The sequence below is a fragment of the Nilaparvata lugens genome, chromosome 2 (genome assembly GCF_014356525.2).
Source record: "Nilaparvata lugens isolate BPH chromosome 2, ASM1435652v1, whole genome shotgun sequence".
Taxonomy (NCBI): domain Eukaryota; kingdom Metazoa; phylum Arthropoda; class Insecta; order Hemiptera; family Delphacidae; genus Nilaparvata; species Nilaparvata lugens.
Genome location: NC_052505.1, coordinates 42592063 through 42615582, shown reverse-complemented (window position 1 = coordinate 42615582; position 23520 = coordinate 42592063). Strand labels below are relative to the sequence as shown.

At 33.8% G+C, this 23520-nt stretch overlaps 1 protein-coding gene across 7 annotated transcripts in view; it reads left to right on the top strand.

Moving 5' to 3' along the window:
• LOC111044633 (protein Wnt-4) overlaps window positions 1-23520 on the top strand; it is a 79393-nt gene that overhangs the window by 46390 nt on the left and 9483 nt on the right. For 4 of the 7 annotated variants that reach the window (XM_022329832.2, XM_022329833.2, XM_039421256.1 and 1 more), the window contains exon 2: window positions 20558-20696. In XM_022329832.2, coding sequence (XP_022185524.2) covers window positions 20558-20696 — 139 coding nt within the window. Of the gene's footprint in view, window positions 1-5650; window positions 5867-15253; window positions 15278-20211; window positions 20322-20557; window positions 20697-23520 lie in introns of those variants that run through there. The other 3 variants (XM_039421258.1, XM_039421259.1, XM_039421254.1) reach the window with 3 other exon arrangements.

Here is a 23520-nt window from a genome sequence, read left to right as displayed (position 1 = left end):
TCTCTAGCTCAAAATCTATTTTCACACACAATAATTCTTGGAATGCTGACCAGTCTGTTTGCCTATTAACTAGCCTCAAATTACATTCTTCCATTACCATGGTTTCACCCAGATTAAGGATCAATGCAGTATGATCAGACCTCAGGTCTTCACAATCTTCTATTTCCATGTAGTTTAATGATAAATTCCTGATTACAAAGAAAACTATCAAATCTTGTAATTTATTTCTATCTGTTGGCCAATATGTGGGTCTTTTTGATGACATTACTGAGCATTGCCTATCATTTATAGCTTGAAATAGCTGTCTTCCTTTTTGAGAGTTTAATCTTGAGCCCCAACTTATATGTTTTGCATCAAAATCCCCACTTATGATGAATCTGTTTCCTAGATTACAGCTACAATAAATTGAAATCTTACAGTTTCCACTGTAACTGTTGTCACTTGCATTTCTTCTGTTTAGGTTAGTTTTCATAATGCTTTAGACCCTCTCTGATTATTATTGCACTTCCTCCTCTAGCTTTATTTTGGGGATGAGAAGTATGATACAACTTGTAGCCTCTGAATCTCAGGTATGACTGGGTTGTGAAGTGAGTCTCAGAGATTATACATATATCTATTTTCTTAATTTGAAGTACTGTTATTAATTCTGCTTGTCTCTGTTGAAGGCCATTGGCATTCCATGTCATTATTCTCAATTGATGGTTCATTTCTTCTTAGAGATTGAATGACTTTGGTTTATTTCTATTTCACTTAGTCTTTGCTCAAATACAATCATCATCAACTCCTGTTTTATAAGCTTCTCCAAGATGATGTTTAGGATACCACTCATACTTTCTTGTTGTGTTTCCTTCTTCTTTGAAGACACGGCTTCAGAGTAGCTCTTGTTCGGATTTGTGATGGAGGAGGTGCTGCTATTGAATGCTCCTTTTGCAGTCTGGTTGTTCAATCCCTTCTGCTCCTCCTTTTCAGGCTTTTTGTTGGGTTTCTTTTCTTCAACAGTCTTCTGAACATTGATTTTTCGTTGTCGTTGAATTTTTATTTTCTGTAATTCTAAAACTACACTACATTCTCTGTAGTTTGATGGATGCTTTCTTCCACAGTGAACGCATTTAGGCTCCGACTCCTTCGGTTTTGTGCAGCTGATTGTTCTGTGCTTCCCAATAACTAAAATATGTAATAACTGTAACTAATATGAATGTAACCGAATGAGTAACTGATATTTGAATGAGTAACTGGCTTCGGGGGATTGTAATGGATTTCATTTACATATATAGATAATTATCCAAATCCAAAATATATAATTTACTAAGAATCAGTTAATTCTAAACACCGAAGACAGCACAATTATTCGTAGCAAAGCAATGTATTTAACCTGAGGCCGCACTGCTGGATGGTTACACACAGAACAGTCATTTTGTTTTTAGTCGGGACGTTTGTAATAAAATACATGGGTGGTTATGGAGCAGCACACACTCTTGTCTACTATCTATCAACGGCTGTTGGATGACGCAATGATTATAACAGCTGATTTTTATTTTATTTCAGCTCACAAATCTTCTCCCATAAGGATTACATGTAAACTTTGAAGTACCGTAGGAAAGAGTCCTGAAGTCGGATATTAGTGCATTCTCTTGCATGTGAATTCACATGCCCATAGCTTATAATATTATCGTTACTGTATTTTATTCTAGCCTAAGAATTCAATGTTCTCAAAATTTGCGACTTTGCTTGCTTGGGCAACTGATTATTATTCTTCATGTTGCAGTAATTATTGTTTAGAAATATATTGCCCAATTCCTTCAAACATGATTTAATTATGTTGTAAGAAGGCTGATTTGGAAAAATGATAGGGAAGGCACAATCACATGGTTTTACTTTTTTCTTGGAGCAGTCACATAAGAACCATCATCACACAAAAACTTTTCTTTAATAATGTCTGATGCTCTAAAATGATTGATACACACATCCGAATTGTTAGTGACTTTATAATCTTTCCTACGGATACACCTTGTCCACTTTTTCCTCAGCTCTTTATCTTTGGGAAAAGTAAATATTGTCACTAAGAGGGTTGTTTTACAATAGTTCGATTTACACCCAGGGACAACACAATTTCTAGGCTGTTCATTACACTGTTCATACTCATTGTAGCATGTTGCTGTATAGAGCTAAATGTTGAGTTGCGGATAATAAACAAAAAGTAATCTACGGTTAAATATTATAAAATTTTTGTTGATTAAAACACTTTGAACACTGAATACACTTCGAGTACTCAACACTCACTATACATTTTGAATTCTTAAAACTTTACTATTCACAATTTGAATTCATTAATCACTTACTAAATACTTTAACACTTTGAATACTGTAATGGGCTTCCTGGGGGGGGGGGGTTACCTCTTGTAATGGTCTCCACGTTGTTTGAGATTCACCTCCGCCCGGGAGCAGGAAGGCCAATACAAAGAAAGAGTGGAATGAGTCCGGAGTAATCGGTCTGGGAGGTAGTTATTCTCTCCTTTCAACTCGTTCACACCGTCTTCATAGAACTCAAAAAATATATAAAGATAATATCCAATCACAAATGATGGAATGTGGTGTAACGTGGCGTTTGCGAATATATCAATAAGCTCAACACTTCCGGCTGACTCCCACAGCCAAGAATATAGCTCAGGGAGACCGTTGCTCGTCTTATAACTATACCTTGTGAGTTTGCTAAACACGGGATAAAATGAATTGCTATAAGTTGATAATAAACTGCAAATATAATGCGCACAAAAAATCCACACTTTATACAAAAAATCACAGTCTAATGTGTACAACACATTCAACACTTGTCACGTTATTTTTTATAGTTAAATAACGATTAGCCTCCTGCTTGGCATCAGTCGGTAGAGCATGAAATATTTTAATAACTATAAAAATCAGGTCGTGGTTTTTTTATAGGATACAATCTCACTTTGGTACGACATATTCTTGTCATCATACATTAATGGGCTCATACAGGAGCTTATAAAAATAATACTGATAATTTATTGAAAAATATATATATGGTACTTATCCTATAGTATTGAGGAATAAAAATAAATCGCACACCATAAACGATTTGATACATAATTATATTAACAAATATTGCAAAAAATAAATCAGAGCAAAAAATATATAGAGCGATAAAAAATATATAATATAAGATAGAACAATAATCGAAATCAATAAAATATCACAGGCTAAATACTATTCTTTAAATTTTATAGCACGAAACGTTACCATGTGCTTTTATTTTTATGATCATATGCATTTATTTGCATGTAGCTGCGATATCAGCTTGCCAATACCTGTCGACTTGGACAATTCCATTAAAACTAAATTTTTAAAATCATCTTGATAAATTGACAACTAGTAATCCAAATATATATATTAAATTCTAGGCTATAGTATCTAATAGATTTCTTTGTAATAAATATATTTTTTATCTCAGGGTGCGAGATTCGGCACCTGAAGGAATAAATAGAGCAATTCATCTAGTGAATCAGAGCTACAACAAACTATCGCAAATTATATTGCAGAAATTAATGATCATATGAATATGTATTAACAGCCTAGATTTTATACTTCTTTGATTGATAGATCTTCTGATATGTGTATTGATTCGTTACTTTCTAATAAAATACCTTTAATACTACATTTACTTGTGCAAGTATTTTTTACCAAATTCTTAATTTATAAGAAAACCCTATAAGAGAAGCACTGAGGGCGCCCTATCACTATTTCAATATTTTTCACTCACGTGTCGGAATTTTCTTATGAGCTGCTGATGTCGATCCAACTCCTGGTGGTCCTGGATTATTGTAGCCGGAGTCGTCTCTTCCAAGGGGTTACAAAATTATTTAAAAATGACTTTTGCTTTATAAGAGCATCACAAAGTCTTATAAGAAATTTAGTAATTCAATTTAACTTTAAATTATTACAAGATATAGCAAGGTATTACGCTCTATAATTTTTAGTGACCTCTCATGGTGGCAGTTGGCAGGCGAGTGTGGTTCTCGTTTCTCAATTTTACAATTCTCATTTCCGATTTCCAAATTTGCATAAAAATTTGAATATTCTAGTCCTCCGCCATTCAAGGCTCAAATAGACCGTATTAAAATATTAAATTATTACTTATGTTATATATTTAATAATTTCTTTGCCTTCGGGCCATATCCAAAACATAGACTATACAACAATTTTTTATAAATTCTATTTATTTGTAGAAATATATACGAATATTTTTGAATCGGCTCACTATTGCCGCCTATCAATTGCCACTATTTGATTGGTGCATGCAAATTATTACAGTATTCATGCGCCCAGTAACCTCCTACTTCCTTAATACATTTAATTATTTTTGTTGGGGTTTTTAAATATGCTCTTTACATGCTAAGTAATTTTTTATAGGTTATTAGTTGTTTCATACCTCACAATAATTAGCCACGTGAGACCTTTAGTTCATCAAATTGCATACTGTTTTGCCACAATGAATTTCTGCCAAGGTGTTTGGTCAGATTCTACGTTGTATGGCTCGGTCGATCGTTAGGTCGCCGATCAGTAAATATTTATGCCTAACCTCAATTTTCAATATTTTATATAATATTTCATATTAGCAAAATTTATTTCCATTCCTCTTAGGCTGTTGTACAGTTTAGCCAGGACGTCTGATATTATCTAATCTTTACGTTATCTCTTTGGCGATATTAGCCAATTACTTCACTTAGACCTATAAATATTTCAACTAGGGATTTTTATTTATCAATCCAAATTAAATATGTTACACACTGTGATGATAATTTGAAGAGTTACTATATTTAAAGTTTTTAGCAGGATATTTGATTGAACAAAGTCCAGATATTGAATTGGAGAGATTTGATAATATTTGAAAAATAAATTAATTACTAGCCTTGAGCGACTGAGACTCAGGGGGCTGGCGTGGAAAGCAAGAAATGAGATTACAATTAATGCAAATTTCATGTATTGTCGGAGACTCTCAGTTTCAAATAATTCGTCGTAAGCGCTTTGTTATATTTTATCGATGCACTGCACTGTGCATTGGGCCCAATACAAAATGATGAAATGAAATTACTCACTCGATGTCTTCGGATGAAAATTAACTGGACCTCGGAAGTGGATCGCTCACCTTGTGGCACAGGCAGAGTGTCGGCGGCTAAGTTCGGTGACGTTTTAATTTTTTATTTTTCACTTCACTCCGTAATTAATCAGAAAATATATAAGAGACGGTATTTGGTGCTGATTTACAATTATTTGAGACATTTACTTTAACATTTAAAACAATTAAACGGGGAACATTCAACCATGGTTGTCTTCCACTAGATGATCATCTCGGAAGTGGTTATTTTTCAAGATACTTAAGTTCATACACCCTTGAATAATTGAATCTGGGCTTCTGAAAGGTTGAATTAATTCAAAAAGGCTTTCGTCACAATGACGTTTGCAAAAAAAGAAAGTAGTTCCCAGATGTAGTGATTCAAAATCAGCAATTTACATAAATTTGAAACCGGGATATTTTTTAATACAAACAAAAGTCGAACCTCTTATCACTAGAACAGACCATATGAAGCTAGCTTCTCCCTTATCAGACATCACATTCACGTGGTGATTACAAGAATCACTGACCTACGATAACATTGGCACAAGCCATGTGATACAGTGATGTGAAGTGCGAGAAAATAAAAAATAATTACAATAAATAAATTTTAATTCTACGAAATAAAATAAAGCAATAGTAAGGGAGGCTAATTTTGATAATAACGGTACAAAGATAAGCGCTTGACAGGTGATTGTCTGCTTATAACAACAATTCAACTACTATATACCGGTGAGTAAACACTACTTTAATTTATTTATTTTATTGCATGTTGTCTATCAATATTTTCTTAATTAACATCTTCAAGATATTTTATAAATTCAAATATAAAAAATAAAGAACATTCTTCTCGTCTTATTGACAGGTAAATAATTTATGAGGCTGTGCCCCTTTGACATATTTAAAAACATGTTGACTAAATGAGGTTAGTTTTCCAATAATATTCCTACTCATAACAATAATTTTATATGGAAAAGATTGCACAATAAATTCATTATTATATATAAATGACATACAAGAAAAGATACATAATGAAACATTATAAACATAAGGTGAGATAATAGCAGTAATTATATTAGCTAGGTCTTATATTGGTTTACAACAGCTTCTCATGATAGAAATATTTCTATTTTCTATAATTTGATTTCCTATAATTTATTTATCAATTTTAGTTCCTTAAAAAGGAGGATATCGTGACAATACTAAAGAAACTAATTTGAATTCCTATTACATATTAAATAATCAATTATAGAATGATTAAAATTAAATTAAATTCGTATGGTTTTTGTTAATGGAGAGTCCCTTTCGGGAAGGACCCACGGCCTGAATATATAATTTAAGCCGTCAATGGGCCTTACGACTAATTATAGAATGATAATTGATCAATTATAAAACTCGCAAATATTATAAAGCCCGTGACATTTGTAAACAAGCTTCACTAAAAACTGATGACAGAATATCAGTGTCATCTGAGTTGAGACTCCACCAACTATCGGCGCCATTTTACCTAGATTTTCATACAGGCGCAGGTCCGGTATTTAGGAGGACCTGGTGTAACGCATAAATGAATAATCCACTTGTCAGCTGATTGATTATGAATAATTCTATAGTCTGATTGATCCTATCTTCAAAGTAGATGATATATATAATATATATCTATATTATATTATATATCACTATATCACTATATTATAGTGATATCAGAATATGGAGGAATTCCTTTTCTTTTCATATCATCCTTAAAATGCAAAATTTCAAAAAAAAAACGTTGTATGTGTATGCATCGACGCGCAGTTGAAAAGGGAATATTCCTGCCAAATCTCATCGAATTCTATGAACGCGTTTGGCCGTAATCGCGTTACATACAGACAGACAAAAGCAAATCGAGTTGAAACATAGACCTCACTACGTTCGGTCAACAAGTAGTATAATTAATTATGTGAATGTTACAGACAGGCAGACAGACGTTAACGGAAGCGAGTTAATATAGAACTTATAAATTAATGTTGTGTATTATTCAGCTGAAACCATGTGTCGGCGCATGAAGTCTGTCTGTCTGACAGTCTGTTTGATATCTGTGTGTCACAGTCTCTGTGATAGCTTTTTTTAAATGAATGGGAAAATTGAAGAAATAGCATGCAATTAATTCCAGCTGACTAAATAATAAAATCAAAACAAAGATTTTTCTTATGCACTTTCAATTTTATTTTTATATCCTGAAAAAGGACGAAGGAGTGAGTCTATTTTGTTGTCCAACGAATTTGACCTGTAAAAAGGTTCAAAGAATTTGTGTTCAAATTTGAAGCTGATTGATCAATTCTCTTAAAAGTTCTTGTCGAACATACAAACAGACAGAAAACGACTTTGGCCTTCAGTAAGTCAAAATTGAGAGCTAAGTGAAGTGCACCTTTATCTCTCAATTATTGACAGTTTGCCCCATAGTCCAGTCAATATAGACATGAAAAAGGGGGTTTGATTGCAATTTATATTGCAGTTCTGATCTTTTTATGTATTGTTTGGATACATAGAGAAGTCCAGAACCTATTTTTCATGCTAAATTTTCTTGTGCTAGATACAGAGTGACCCAAAAACCTCGGTTAATTTTCCAGCTTTCAGCTCCAAATCCTGTATCCTGTAATTGGACAGAAAGATTCGCTATCCTTATTTTATATTATCAAATTCGTGACAAAATGAAATCATTTGGAACTCTCTATCTTCAATGAGCACTGAGTAAATATTTTTCAAAAATGTATTTATTTACATCAATAGAAAAATTACAACAACATATAGAGGCTTACAGCTTTATGCCAAAACAAGCCTCATTGAAAATCAATTGTTTACACAAACTGAAACTAAATTAGTAAGAAAGAAAAAAAACGAAAAATAGCAATAAAAATAGTTTGGAAATAACACAAGGCACAATAGAAAATAAAAAAAGACTGAAGAAAAAAAAAAGGCTAATTGAAAAATCTGGTGTGGTACACTCACACAACTTTCCTTGCTCATTGAACTATAAGCCTCATTCTTAAAGGAGAATGATTTAGGGGAATAACATAATGATGATTGGCGGCAACATATTTGAAACTACGATCAGACTTCTGTATATGTGCATAATTGTTTTCAGAGTACTTTTTCCTTTGTGTAAATTGTGAAATTCGATATTTTTTAAAAGTCGTCAAAGCAGCTGTTCTACAGATGAAATATCTCGACTATGTGTTCTTTTTATGAACTGCTCTACCTACCTACCTCATGCACGAGAAGGAGGCTACAAAGTCCATTTCTCAAGGATGGGGTGGACCCCACATTAGTTTTCCAGAAATGAGACTCATTCCAGTTAATAGAGCAGATAAATGACTATACAGGATATGAATTTGAAAATAATCGTTGGAGCCGTTTTCGAGAAAACCGTGAAAAACATGGTTTTTTAGTGATTATCCGCCATTTTTCTCAATAATATTACGGAGCTCCTGAAATTTTCCCAGAAATGAGACTCATGTCAGTTGATAGGGCTCATAAATAGCCATCCATGGTATAAATTTGAAGAAAATCGTTAGAGCCGTTTTCGAGAAAACCGTGAAAAACATGGTTTTTTAGTGATTATCCGCCATTTTTCTCAATAGTATTACGGAGCTCCTGAAATTTTCCCAGAAATGAGACTCATGTCAGTTGATAAGGCTTATAAATAGCTATCCATGGTATAAATTTGAAGAAAATCGTTAGAGCCGTTTTCGAGAAAACCGTGAAAAACATGGTTTTTTAGTGATTATTCGCCATTTTTCTCAATAATATTACGGAGCTCCTGGAATTTTCCCAGAAATGAGACTCATGTCAGTTGATAGGGCTTATAAATAACTATCCATGGTATAAATTTGAAGAAAATCGTTAGAGCCGTGAAAAACCGTGAAAAACATGGTTTTTTAGTGATTATCCGCCATTTTTTCCGCCATCTTGAATTGAATTTTATTGAATTTCTTATTGTCGGATCCTCATGGTATAAGGACCTTAAGTTTAAAATTTCAAGTCAATCGGTTAATTAGGAATGGAGTTATCGTGTTCACAGACATACACACATACACACACACACATACACACACACACACATACACACACACAGACCAACACCCAAAAATCATGTTTTTGGACTCAGGGGTCCTTGAAACGTATAGAAAACTTGAAATTAGGGTACCTTAATTTTTTTTGGAAAGCAATACTTTCCTTACCTATGGTAATAGGGCAAGGAAAGTAAAAAAGAGAATAGGTAGCAAGCCTATTTTAAGAAGAAGAATTTGAAACTTAAATTTTTATGGTCTGAAAATTGATTAAGCATTTATAATTTAAGAGCTTGATAACACTGTTCACTAAAATTGCGCAAATTATCAGCGAATATATCTAGAATCGTATTCAAAGAATTGTACAATCTAACAGTTTTTTGTAAGAAGCAATTTGCATGATGTACAGTGTATATTCTATCCAAAGCAAAAAACGTATTTAATCTAAGTCTATTTAACGGAACAAAGATACTAAAGAGTTCGATAATATTCGGAATGTCTAAATGATTATTCAATATTTTAAATAGAACAATTAATGATACGAAATCCCGCCTGTTCTTCAACGACATAATTTGAAAACTGACTCTCAGACACCTCATAGAAAAGTCATACAGGCATGAATGTCCATACTTCTTGTAATACATGAGTCTGAGGAATTTATTTTGTATGCGTTCGATACTACTAATATATATCTCTTGATAAGGACTCCAAACAACTGCACAATACTCAAGTCTACTTCTCACCTGTGCCAGATACAGCATCTTGATTAAATCAATGTCTGTGAAGTGTCTGACATTTCTCATGATAAATCCTAGCATCTTATTTGAAATATTAAGGATGTAATTAATGTGATCTCTGAAGGTGAGAGTGGAGTCTATGTAGACACCCAAATCCTTAATCACATAAACTCTTTCAAGATGTTCATCTAATAATTTGTAGTCAGCAGGAATCTGTTGCTATCTAGTGAAGACAATAAATTTACATTTCTTCACATTTAATGCCAGATTGTTTCTTTCACTCCAATCATTCAACCTGCCCAAATCCTCCTGTAACATCTGAGAGTCCTGATCATCCTGTATAGTTCAATAAATTTTAACATCATCTGCATAAATGAGACAATTACTGTTTTTAATACACTCTGGAATGTTATTAATAAGTAAAAGGAACAAGTAAAAATGAGTGACATTTTAAGAAAAAAAAATCAGTTTTAGTTTTTCATCAACAATATATTCTGTTTTTTACCATTCAAATGTATAAGAGAATCCCTTTCGACCTAATTTGGTGATCTCCAATTTGAGAACAGGTAGAGTGCTCTCTATCATATGGATTCCCAGGTACACCTTGTATTACTTTCCTTGCCCTATTACCATAGGTAAGGAAAGTATTGCTTTCCGAAAAAAATTAAGGTACCCCAATTTCTAAATTTCTATACGTTTCAAGGTCCCCTGAGTCCAAAAAAGTGGTTTTTAGGTATTGATCTGTGTGTGTGTGTATGTGCGTCTGTGTACACGATATCTCATCTCCCAATTAACGGAATGACTTGTAATTTGGAACTTAAGCTCCTTACAATATAAGGATCCGACACGAACAATTTCGATCAAATGCAATTCAAGATGGCAGCTAAAATGGCGAAAATGTTGTCAAAAACAGTGTTTTTTCGCGATTTTCTCGAAAACGGCTCCAACGATTTTGATTAAATTCATTCCTGGAATAGTCATTGATGAGCTCTATCAATTGCCATAAATCCCATATCTGTAAAAATTTCAGGAGCTTCGCCCCATCTATGCAAAGTTGGATTTCAGATTCCCAATTATCAGGCTTCAGATACAATTTAAACAAAAAAATTCGAGTGGAAAAGATTGAGTGTGTGTGTGTGTGTGTGTGTGTGTGTGTGTGTGTGTGTGTGTGTGTGTGTGTGTGTGTGTGTGTGTGTGTGTGTGTGTGTGTGTGTGTGTGTGTGTGTGTGCGTCTGTGTACACGATATCTCATCTCCCAATTAACGGAATGACTTGAAATTTGGAACTTAAGGTCCTTACAATATAAGGATCCGACACGAACAATTTCGATCGAATGCAATTCAAGATGGCGGCTAAAATGGCGAAAATGTTGTCAAAAACAGTGTTTTTCGCGATTTTCTCGAAAACGGCTCCAACGATTTTGATTAAATTCATACCTGGAATAGTCATTGATGAGCTCTATCAATTGCCATAAATCCCATATCTTTAAAAATTTCAGGAGCTTCGCCCCATCTATGCAAAGTTGTATTTCAGATTCCCAATTATCATGCTTCAGATACAATTTAAACAAAAAAAATCGAGTGGAGAAGATTGAGCATAAAAATCTCTAAAATTAATGTTGAGTAACATTTTCACCTAATATTGAAATTAAGCTCGAAATTCGAGAAAATGTGATTATCCAATTGAAGAGATGGATTCCAAAAGGTCTCAAGTCAAAAAAGTAAATTTCTCAGGAACTAAATTTTTCTATTTTTAATAATATAATTGAATGCTACTTTGGAATAGAATCAATCATGTAATTTGCAGTTTAAAATCCTTCTTTCAAGACAATTAAAAGTGAGATTCAATCACAAAATAATTTTTTTAAGATGTTGAACATTTGGTTTTTTCCAAAACGACCGTAAGTCAGTGACTTAACCACTTCTGGAAAATTCATATGGGAGACAACTTTAAACTATTATTATTTATGAGAGTATTGATAATCAGAGAGTGTCTTTAAGATGTCAACAAAGGTTTTAATAACTATATAAGTACCTACATGACAAAATATTAATTCTTATTATCAAAATTAATATTTTAAATAACTATATATTTAACTAAATAACTATATATAATATTTTAAAGGTTTCAATAACTATATAAGTACCTACATGACAAAATATTAATTTTTATTTATCAAAATTAATCACATTCCTCTTCATTTCACTGACACGATTCACTAAACAAAGTTAATCAGTCAGCATAATCTCAAACTCACAGCAAATAGGTGCTGACTGCTGGAATCGCGCATGCGCAAACCGCTTGGCAGCTGACTTAAGCCCAAAGACCTTAAAGAGATAAAGATACCTATTATAAAAGATGCATCTTTAAGGTCTTTGCTTAAGCCTGTTTGGAAAAGAACAAGGCATGACTAAAGCACTTTTGGAAAACATTACTGATTTGTAATGTGTATAGTATACTTGACTAATATACTGCTGTTATGGCATGATTGTTTTTCCAATGTTAGAAATGATGCTCTAGAATCAGATTCAACTAAAACCTCAAAATGTGAAAAAAATGACTTAAGCCCTTTTGGAATCCACCTTTTCAATTGCAAACTGTTGGCAACTGTTGATTCTATTAAATCATTCACTATGAAGAAATATCAGACCTCGTATGTCTACAGCGTTATTGTCCTGTCACCAGCTGGCTTAGATCTTTGTTTATAAGTAGACTTGTGATGCGCGTGAACACTAGCGTCAGGTGATCAATATTCTAATAACGGCAAGGAAAGTTGTGTGAGTGCGTCACACCATATTTTTTTGTATTACAATGCTCCTTGTATTCTGAAAAACACCTAAGTTTGAGCTTTAACCATCATAACCAACTCCATTGACATCACATTGAGATTTCACACAATTGAATAAGCTCATAAGATCATGATATATGAGAATCACCCATTGGATGCACTTAATTTAGTGTAGATGCGCGCATAAGGACACTTCAAGGATAACAATTTCAAATATTCATAACTATTGATATGAATCGTTCATAATAACTTACATCGGATCTCATCGTACTACAGGTCATTCTTTTCGGCTCGTCGAGGCGGTTCAAAATCATGAGGCAAATTCGGGCGGAAAATAGAAAATTCATCCTTTTATGTACTTTAATCAGTATTTTAGTTAAAAAAAGACCAATTTCTATATTAAAAGCCATGTATCTCACTAAATATTATTTGATCTTGAATTGTAGAATAGAATCTTCTCTTTCATTCGCTGTAAATTATTTATGTACGTTAAGTAAGATTCGATTGTTGAAAAAATCAAGAAATTGAAGATATTTTCCTCATATTAACGGCCTCGGCAGTGCTATGATAGGAAGCAGTGATTCAAGATGAATTTTAGGCATTTGAACTCGTAGACGGTGATGTTATCTATACTTTGGAACCAATTATGAGTTTTTATGATGCATCTGAATCGTTTTAGAGACTCTTGATTAACAGTTTCTTAATATAATTCACCTGAATATTAGAAGCTTGAATAAAAACTTTGACGATTTTTCCTATATAATTAGTAATTGCTCAGTTGATTCCCATATAATTATTCTGACTGAAACATGGGTTTACATAAATAATAATTTACATAAATAATGATAATTTCAATTTTAGCTTGAACGGATATTCAGTAATAAATAAGTTAGGTAAAATTAACAAATGTGATGGAGTCTGTTCGGTATATTTTTCAAAAATAGCTTAATCGTAGACGAGTTAACTTGTGAGATTACTGAAGCAAGCTCTGTCTGCTTGGATGTACAAGTGCCAGGAGTAAAAGATAAGATAACAATATCGCTGTTTATAGATCGCCTGCATCGATGTAGATACGTTTCTGAACAGCTTAGTTGAATGTTTGCTATCTCTCAGAAATAGAGCTAATATAATCTTTGCAGGTGACATCAAAATTCACTTAAATGATAATAACACCATTTCCAGCGATTATTTTAGCACACTATCCTTAAATGGTTTGAAGTCTTATATCAATAAGCCTACCAGAGTTCATGGCAGCACAGAATCATGCATTGATCATATTTTTTTTAAAAACTCTACTTTTAATCCTGATAATGTAATTAGCTCAATTATCAAAACAAGCATTACTGACCATTTCTGTATTAGTATCCATGTTGATCTTTCAATTGATTTTCTTAAAGCCGCTAAACCTGTCCATTCTTATAAGAAAATTGACTATAATAAATTACTGTTATCTATTGGGAAGGTGTGCGTAACCCAAACTTACATGTAAACGATCAAATGCTTTCCTTCACCGAAAAGATAACTAGTTACATTGAACAAGCAACTGTTAAAGTACATATTCCGCATAAATTTCAATCATTGAAACCCTGGATCACCAGGGGTCTCGTTCTGTCAATTACTAAACGTGATAAATTATTTAAAAGCCTCTCAAAGCAACCTTTTAATGTTATTTTAAAAAATGAATTTATCGCTTACAGGAATATGCTGAATAAATTATTGAAACAGAGTGAATGTGATTATTATAAAAATAAAATTAGCCAAAATAAAAATAATGTAAAGAAAGTCTGGGACACGTTAAATGAGATGTTGGGAAGAAAACGAAAATCAACTCCTCCCAAAATTGATGCTGATATTTTAAATCTCCACTTCGCCGAAGTAGGTAAGAACTATGCTGAAAAATTGAAAAACGAAAATCCCATCTCATCTGCGGGAAATAAGTTTAGGGATTCATCTATAAGAGATCATGTATCTTTTTTCCTAACACCTACCTCTGAAATTGAAATATCTACTGTGTTAAGCTCTCTAAATGATAACTCTGCTCCGGGAATTGATAGAATAAGCAATAAATGTTTGAAAATTATCCGGCCTCACATTGTAAAACCCTTATCAGAAATAATTAACCGTTGTTTTTTGGAAGGCTGCTTTCCTGATAGTTTGAAGTTGTCAAATATTATACCACTACATAAGCCTGGTGATCATAAAGACCCAACAAACTACCGTCCAATCAGGCTGCTGAGTGGTATCGCTAAACTAATTGAAAAATTGATCAAGTCCCGGCTAGTTTGTTAAAGCTGTATATAAAGAATTTAATCATTTACATTAATAAACATACAGAACTTTTCAACCTCCGTTTATCGTCTTACAATCTCCGTCCCTCAACCATTACCTTTGAACCACACAATGCAGTTCTATCCATTTGTAGAAGACAGTTTGATTATATTGTTCATAAGCTTATAAATGTGATACCTACTTTTTTATAACAGATAATTTGAATGGAAGACTTCTGAGAGAGAGAGAGATTTATGGATTGCTTCTCCACATCCTAGGATAAGTGATTTCTTTTAATATTGTAAGTAGGACAAGTTCACAATCATTCAAGAATGTCTGCTTTTTCATTTTATTTTGTTATCTCGTATTTTCTTACTTTTTTTTACTTTCCTTCTTTGTATTTTTTTCAAATTTAGATGTTAATAGGAATCCACCAATTTTATTTATCTTAGAAATAATTTTTTTTTTAGTAATAACACTCAGCCCCTGCGCTCAGGTTTTTAACCTTTTCAGGGACTTTCCGTATTTAATAATAATACTATTTTTACTTTCAACTTATTTTGTTAATTGTCAATTATTGTATTTATGTAATTATACATTCATGTATGCATTGTATGAGGGAGAAATAAACTATTGATTGATTGAGTTATATTGCGAAAAATGAAAAAATCAAAATTGCAAGACGCGAGTTATAACTTATACGAGAAACCAAGAATACGAGGTACCTTTGAACCAACCGTACCCCCTTAGCACAGGGGGTAGGTGTGGGTACTTTTGATATGTTCACCTCATTACTACCCTAAACAGAACTGTAGGGTCAACAACATTTTTGCAAACATTTCCCTGTATAAGTAGGCTACTACAAGTACGGTACGGTCATCGAGAACAGAGGGCGAGCTTGCCTCGTGTTCCATTGTTGTCGACGGGAGCTTGACCAGTTCGTTGCGCGCGAACCGGAATTGTTCGATCTTGCGTACTGCACGCGTTCCGTAGGTGTGTCTACGCAACTATCATTTTCATTTTGAATGAAAATCAGAGATTGAATGTCAATCAGAATGTCAATCAGAGATTGACAATGGTGTAATAACCGAAACCGGTCTTTCTAATTATCAATAAATCAGTGGTTTTTTGACAATTTCTTAGTCTTTTTTCATCCAATATGAATAATTACCACAATATCAACTTCTCAACTACACAAAAAGTGAAACTATCATTTTCCACTGGTTTTTGAGTAGTGTTAATCGCCTCTTATCTCATTCATCAATCCTCAATGTTGCTGATCTTCATGGTTAATGCAGTGCATGCAAGGTCTCTCTTTTCACAATCAACAATAGTATATCTTCAAAGTGAGGCCCAATTCTAGTACCAGACATTTCTGTGAAAACATCTATTCTAGTTGTCTCGATATGCTCTAGAACAGTCGATAGATTTGCTACTCGAACCAGGATTTGGAGCAAATGTGGTAATAGGAACGATTACTTTGCTTACCGACCAGAGAGAAACTTCGAAAATTACGAGATCTGCAGTTGAACAGCAACCTTGTTTGGCGCACGCAAGATTCGGTTTGGGGGCAAGGCTTAATCCAGGCGACATAATAGGCGAACAATATACGGTGCGCTTTCCCGAGGCAGCAGCTCCAACTGAGCCTTCAGACGGAGTAGGCATTTGTTGTCTGCTAAGTGCTTCTTCCGAATCATTGAAAAGTAATGAAGTCCGCAAGACGAGTGGGAGCAGCGCCATGAAGGGGGACTCCCCTAGCCGACTGCCGCAGACTGAGCTCCGCTCTTCAGGGATCATTGATTCCCGGCTAAGAAATATTACGTAAAACCATGGAGAATGTCCACGTCGACCAAGGAGTAGCCGGTCTGCCTCGAATGGTCTAAAGGACGAGGCCCCCCAGTTGAAAATACACATCTGCACAATATAGAATTTTCATATTTTATTATTGCAATTCTCTTTGAGAGAAATATTCCTCGAGGAAGGATTTAAGTTCACAGTTCTGTTCTTAATGATCATCACGGTTTGCCTATACTGCCCCGTTGTAGCAGCTTGTTTCTCATCGTCTTCCATCTGGATGATAGTCACTCAGCTCCATCATCTAATACTAGAATAGAATCGAAAGAAAATAGATTTCTCCTGAATGGAAATGTATAATTGTACTAGGGATAAATTGCGATTCAGTCGAATGTAAAAGTATTCTATTCCTACTTTCTTAATTAATAGGCCAGAGGAACCATTTACACATTAATAACGGCTCCAATTTCTCACGCTCATTTTTCATTAACCGTACAGCTAGTTATTTAATTCTCTTATATTGACAAATTAAAATATATTTCAATTCAATTTTAATGAATTACTTGTCTCTTATTCATTAACTATTTTCTTTTTCAACCTATCTCTTAATCATTTAATTACCACTTCTCTAGAACCATTATTTGACTCGATAAGGCCATAATGTTTTTTTAATAATACTAATTCAATTAACCCATCATAGTTGGCCTACTAAACAAGTGAAAGATGGCCGAGTGTAGACTGGTCTCGAATAGGTGAGCACTTTGATTGACAGTCTGTGGGCGGGGCTTCCCCGTCCCTGCCCCCCACAACCAGGTGGTGAATCGCGAATGGGATCAGCCCGACAACCCTTTCCAACAACCCCCCTCGTCACTTGTCCCCCTTTCCCCTCTAAGGATGTAATTCAATACTCAGCATTGTAGTTGAGCCAATGGGCCCATCAACTTGAGGCAAGCACTGCTTGCTGCTTCGATCCCCGACCACTATAGAGCAAGGTAGGCCTATTAGTAGCCTATACATATGCCTACAAGAGCCACAGCATTGTTATTGCCCTAGCACTGGAAAAGCGAATATGATAGTCGAGCAATACAATGCTAATTAGCCCACTGCTACTTCTTGATACTACAACACTCCTCCATCATCCATTGATGGCCTATTCAAGTGATGCTTGAAACGTACCAGCTCACTATGAGAAGGTTACAAGAGAGCTAAACTCCTCGTTAAACAATAGTTTTCCGACGTTTTATTCATAGCCTACATTCTTCATTAGACTAAGTGTAGGTTCATTGAGATGGGAATTCAGTCATATGAGTTGAAATATATAGAATATAATTTTTATTTGCAGTTTTGGTCTAATAGGGAATATTCAACGAATGAGACTGAGGGCATATTGTGAAGGGTATTCAGAGCTATGAATAACAATAAAGAAAATAATATTTTTATTCGCAAACTTGACCTGATGAGGAAAATCTTTCAAATTAACCAAGTTCATATTGAAATGAAAATGACAATCACGATAATAAAGATACAAAACATGAGAACAAGATACATGATAGAATAATATAGAATGAGAAGGCTTGGCTCATTGAGGCATACTGAAATTTAGTCTAAATTCTATTTTATTTTGTGAGTTTTCGAGTAATAAGTTATTAATACAGAATATAGGCCTACAGATAATGATTAAGATTTGATAGCCTACAATATGCTTCACAATCCATCCAAAACGGTGAGAATAGAGGGAATGTGATAATGAACATCATCTGTATTTCATTCATCAATAATATTATATCGAAATTCACTTTCTATGTGGTGAAGACTAAAGTTTGATAGAAGTCGTTTGCAGGTCAGATCTGTCCGTAATCATTTTTACTAAGGATAAACTCTCCAGAAGAAACGCAGGTCAAATATAACTGACTTGAAAGTGTACATGAGTGGATAAGAATCAGTGATTTATCTTTCTCTTAGAACTTCGATCCAGGTTACAGTGGTAAACAACTGGAAAGAGTTGATCAGTAGCCCACTTAGTACGAGATCGGTCCATTTGTTGAAAAAGGAGGCTGTGCCCAAAAGACCTACGGCTGATGGGAATCAGTTGAAGCGATTAATGTGATTACTGATTACTGCTATCTAGCTAGCACATGGAGAGCATTCAGGCGAAAAGTGTTCTAATGCAATTGACTCAATTGAGACGTTATCCTGATAAAATCGAGCTGCAACTTAATTGTGCCGGCTGAATCGATTAATTGGTCTTGGAGCGTCTGAAGATTATGTTTTAGATCCATCTATCATCTTCACTGAGTTGAGCACAATTCATAGCAATCCACTTGGGTGATGGAGTAGAATGGACTAGAAGCAATGCTATATGTCAATTCTTTGAGTTTTATTGCTTTTAACGTGGGTCCCAACTGGATATTAGATTAGATCCCAAGAAATCATTTACCGACTACGGGAATTTATTTTCGATTATTGATTGCTTCTTGGAACTTGGTCCTGTAGGTGAAGCTTACAATATTGCTTCTTTGAATAATTGGCACAAAAATATCAGAACTAATACTATGAGTTTGACGTCTCCATGACGAGTAATGGATTTTTTCAATTCTATCAAATCAAAGATTTCTGAAGAATTCTCATTCAGGTGAATTTTGGTTGAATCGGTTTTAATGCAGCATTCAGCAATGTGGGGTTGACCAAAGGGAATTCATGGAGTTGACAGGGAACTGAAAATTGATAGGAGTCTTGCACTTATTTTATATTATAATATTCACACTTATAACGTAGAATAACTGAAATTTAACGAATTCAAAATAAAATTTTCATAAAATAATAATTTTAACTCAAATTTTCATGAAACACTACTAAATCCATGATATTTGAGTGGAAAATCAACAATCTTTGGTAAACAGTAGCCAGGAAGGTCACTTCACACCTCATACACGTATTGTTTCTCTGTTTTGTTTTCCAGTTCCAAATGCTCTCCAAATAGTAATGTAGTGCTGCTTGCCGGCATAAGAATGTAGAAGCTAACAATAATAGAATGCTGTTTACTTGTTCTTTAGCTGAGAGTCTTAAATTGAGAAGTCGTCAAGAATTTGTGAACATGTCGGACATTGAACATACAGTCACAGCCAATACAAATACTGAACTGGAATAAAACTAATTAGAATAAAACACAATATTTCCATTATCTGAGACTCGGTAATGAAAAAGAGCACACATAGAGTTCCTCATAATATGCAACGTACACTATGAGCACAGACAATGTTGTAAGCTAAACTGTACCTGCCTTTTCAGTGCTCCAGGTTCATATAAATCGTATAGAACCAGACGCATAATCAACATCATCGTCATCATCATGACTGCTGATGGCCGCCGAAACCAAACACCAGTTTCTCTCTCTTTCGCACACTAGAATGCCATCAACCCCTTAAGCACACTAATAACCACTAAAACAAAACAACAATGAGTTTTTGTCTAAATAGGACCTCCTCTACGACTCTTCTAGAACAGACATCACTACTACTTGTCTGTTCGCCATCTTGTTTCTTGATTATCAAGTATAGTACGGTGTTAAGCATGGATTTGATCATTATACGATATTGAACATTTCAACTGCGGGACCGCTTGAATAGGATTCTTCAGTTAGAAAAGTTTTTTATTGATTCGACATGTGAAGAAAAACACTATTATTTATGAAGAATAGTTTTGAATTCATATCTTTTTTGCTGTTGAAATCAAGATAAGTTTGATATTATTGATGTTTTGAGATAGCTGATTGGATTGATGTTGACAGGTTATTGGGAATGAACGGTTCTCCAGATTCAACAGCCACTAACGGACTATCACCATATCATAAAGAGAACTGTCACCGCCTGGAGTACCTTGTGGAGAGACAACAACAGCTTTGTGGACTCAGTGGCAATATACTTAGGGTGAGTGGATCGACTACATTCTTCTATTTTGGATTCCCAGAGTAACGACTACAATATTCTATTTTGGATTCCCATTTAATTCTCATTCAATAGTGCAGCCAGCTATCACTCATATGAAACAGAAAATCTTTAAAAAACTTCCATACACTTGAATTATCAATGAACATGACTTTTTTAACAAAAGTATAATTTGTGGATTTAAGTGAAATTTTTAATATTTTTTGTGATTGTGGAGGGAGATTTTTGTTTGGATTTGTGTTTTGGAATTTATTAATCTGATAAATTCAAAATTATTGTAGTACATACATTTTTTGGACTCAAAATAGTGTGTGAATTAAGTTATCATTTACATAACCTCTAGACTGATGTGTATTCCAAATAAAGGTTTAAAGCAGTTTTGGGCGAATGCCTGTTGTTTTCACCTGCATCGTATCTATGAATAAATAAAATGAATAAATGAATAAATGAATAAATAATAAATGAATAAATGAATAAATGAATAAATGAATAAATAATAAATGAATAAATAAATATATATTTCAATATATATGACTCACAATATCAATGGACTTGATGTAGACTCATATTGCTGTTTTGGTGTTTTACTAAGCATTGGAAGCATCAATTTGATACACTATCTGATCCAAGTGTAAGAAATATTCAACAATAAATAAGTGTAATAAATGTTCAACAATAAATAAGCTATTATTTTTCTCTTTTCTGTATAGGGCTACTTGTAATAAAAATGGAATAGTTATTTGTGCAACTAGTGCGCAAAGTGACAGTTTGCTGCACCAAAAGAAACATTTACGCCCGAGCCGTAGGCAAGGGCGGAATGGCTTCTTGAGTGCAGCAGAGGAACTTTGCGCACGTATTTCACATTAAATTTTTCCTACAGTTACCATTGAATATGAAAAGTGAGTAATAATGGGTAAAATGATGGCTGAAATTCATCAAATGTTTGTTTGTATGATGCTGTTATTAATAACAACCTTAATTCATTTAAAAATTAATAATCCAATTGAAGTTGAAAATTCTCAGCCAAAGTTCTCATTTTTATTCATTCAAGAATCAGAAAATATACAGATAGAACAAAAAATTCACATTCAAAATACACGCCAAAAGCTGATTGGGATGCAAGATGGCTGAGCCGACAAGCGCGCGACCTAGCGGGAAGAATCGTACCTAAGTTTGTTTCATCCAGCTAAAAACTACAGAAACAGGATTCAGAAATTTAGACTTTTGCTCAAATTACTGAGAAAAATGCTCAAAGTGAACTGAAAAATATTTATAAAAATAGCATAGACAACAGAGAATATTTATAGTAGTATTCTTATGTTTTTTCATTATTTTTATTTATATGAATATCGAACGGTAATCATTTAACCTCAAAATTCGAATTTTATAATGTATATTTGCTACTTTTCTCATTTCTTGCAGTTGAAATAATAATTATCAATAGAAAATAACTATTATTTATTAATAAATGATGAGAATTCGTGAATGATGATCATTTAATTATGATTTAGATGAACATTATTCTTGTTTTGGATTTCTAGATTGGGATTTTGTCATAAATGTAGGGTAGCCATTGAAATGATTCTTATCTAAATCTAACCACAGTCATTGTTACCAACGTAATTTTTGTGTTCGTGCACCAATCCTCCATATAACCCACCAACTAATTTGTGTTGCCATGTTGCAAATCTGGAGTGCAGAAAAAAAATTTCCCGCACTGGAGCGGAAAAGTGATTCTTTGCGTTCTGTAATCAGTGCAGGAATGGCCACTTTTCAATGTAACTGTAGGAAAAGAAAATAAAAATGTCAGTACCCTTTTTGAATTATTTAATCACAAAATAATTTTTGATTAATAGTTCAAAAAGGGTACTGAGATTTTTATTTTTCTTTCTATAAGTTACTAGTAGTTCTGCGAACAGTAGACCTCGCGCAGTTATAACGCCGTCCCAAACCATAAGCACATCCACACTGATACACTATTTATTTGATCAGATCATGCTTACATAAGATTTAATTATCATATAACGCTTTCCGGAATTTAGCGTGAGAAAACCAGAAGAAATCTACGCGCCCAGACGAGCTGTTATAAGTTCTTGCATCCTATTTAATAGTGCATTAAAATTGCATTCAATGAGGCATGCAATTTATAGTCTACACAGCTGCTAATTTTTTACCAAGTTACATTGAGTTATTGAATTGCATGCATCATGGCATGCAATTTATAGTCAACTCAACAGCTGATTTATGATGAATAATTCTATAGTCTGATTTTCACTCTAATATTGACGTATGAAGTAGGCTCCTTTTTACTTTCCTTGCCCTATTACCATAGGTAAGGAAAGTATTGCTTTCCGAAAAAATTAAGGTACCCCAATTTCTAAATTTCTATACGTTTCAAGGTCCCCTGAGTCCAAAAAACTGGTTTTTGGGTATTGGTCTGTATGTGTGTGTGTGTATGAGTGTATGTGCGTCTGTGTACACGATATCTCATCTCCCAATTAACGGAATGACTTGAAATTTGGAACTTAAGGTCCTTCCACTATAAGGATCCGACACGAACAATTTCGATCAAATGCAATTCAAGATGGCGGCTAGAATGGTGAAAATGTTGTCAAAAACAGGGTTTTTCGTGATTTTCTCGGAAACGGCTCCAACGATTTTTATCAAATTCATACTAAAATAGTCATCAATAAGCTCTATCAACTGCCACAAGTCCCATATCTGTAAAAATTTCAGGAGCTCCAACCCATCAATGCAGATAGATTCCCAATTATCAAGCTTCAGATACAATTGAAACAAAAAAAAT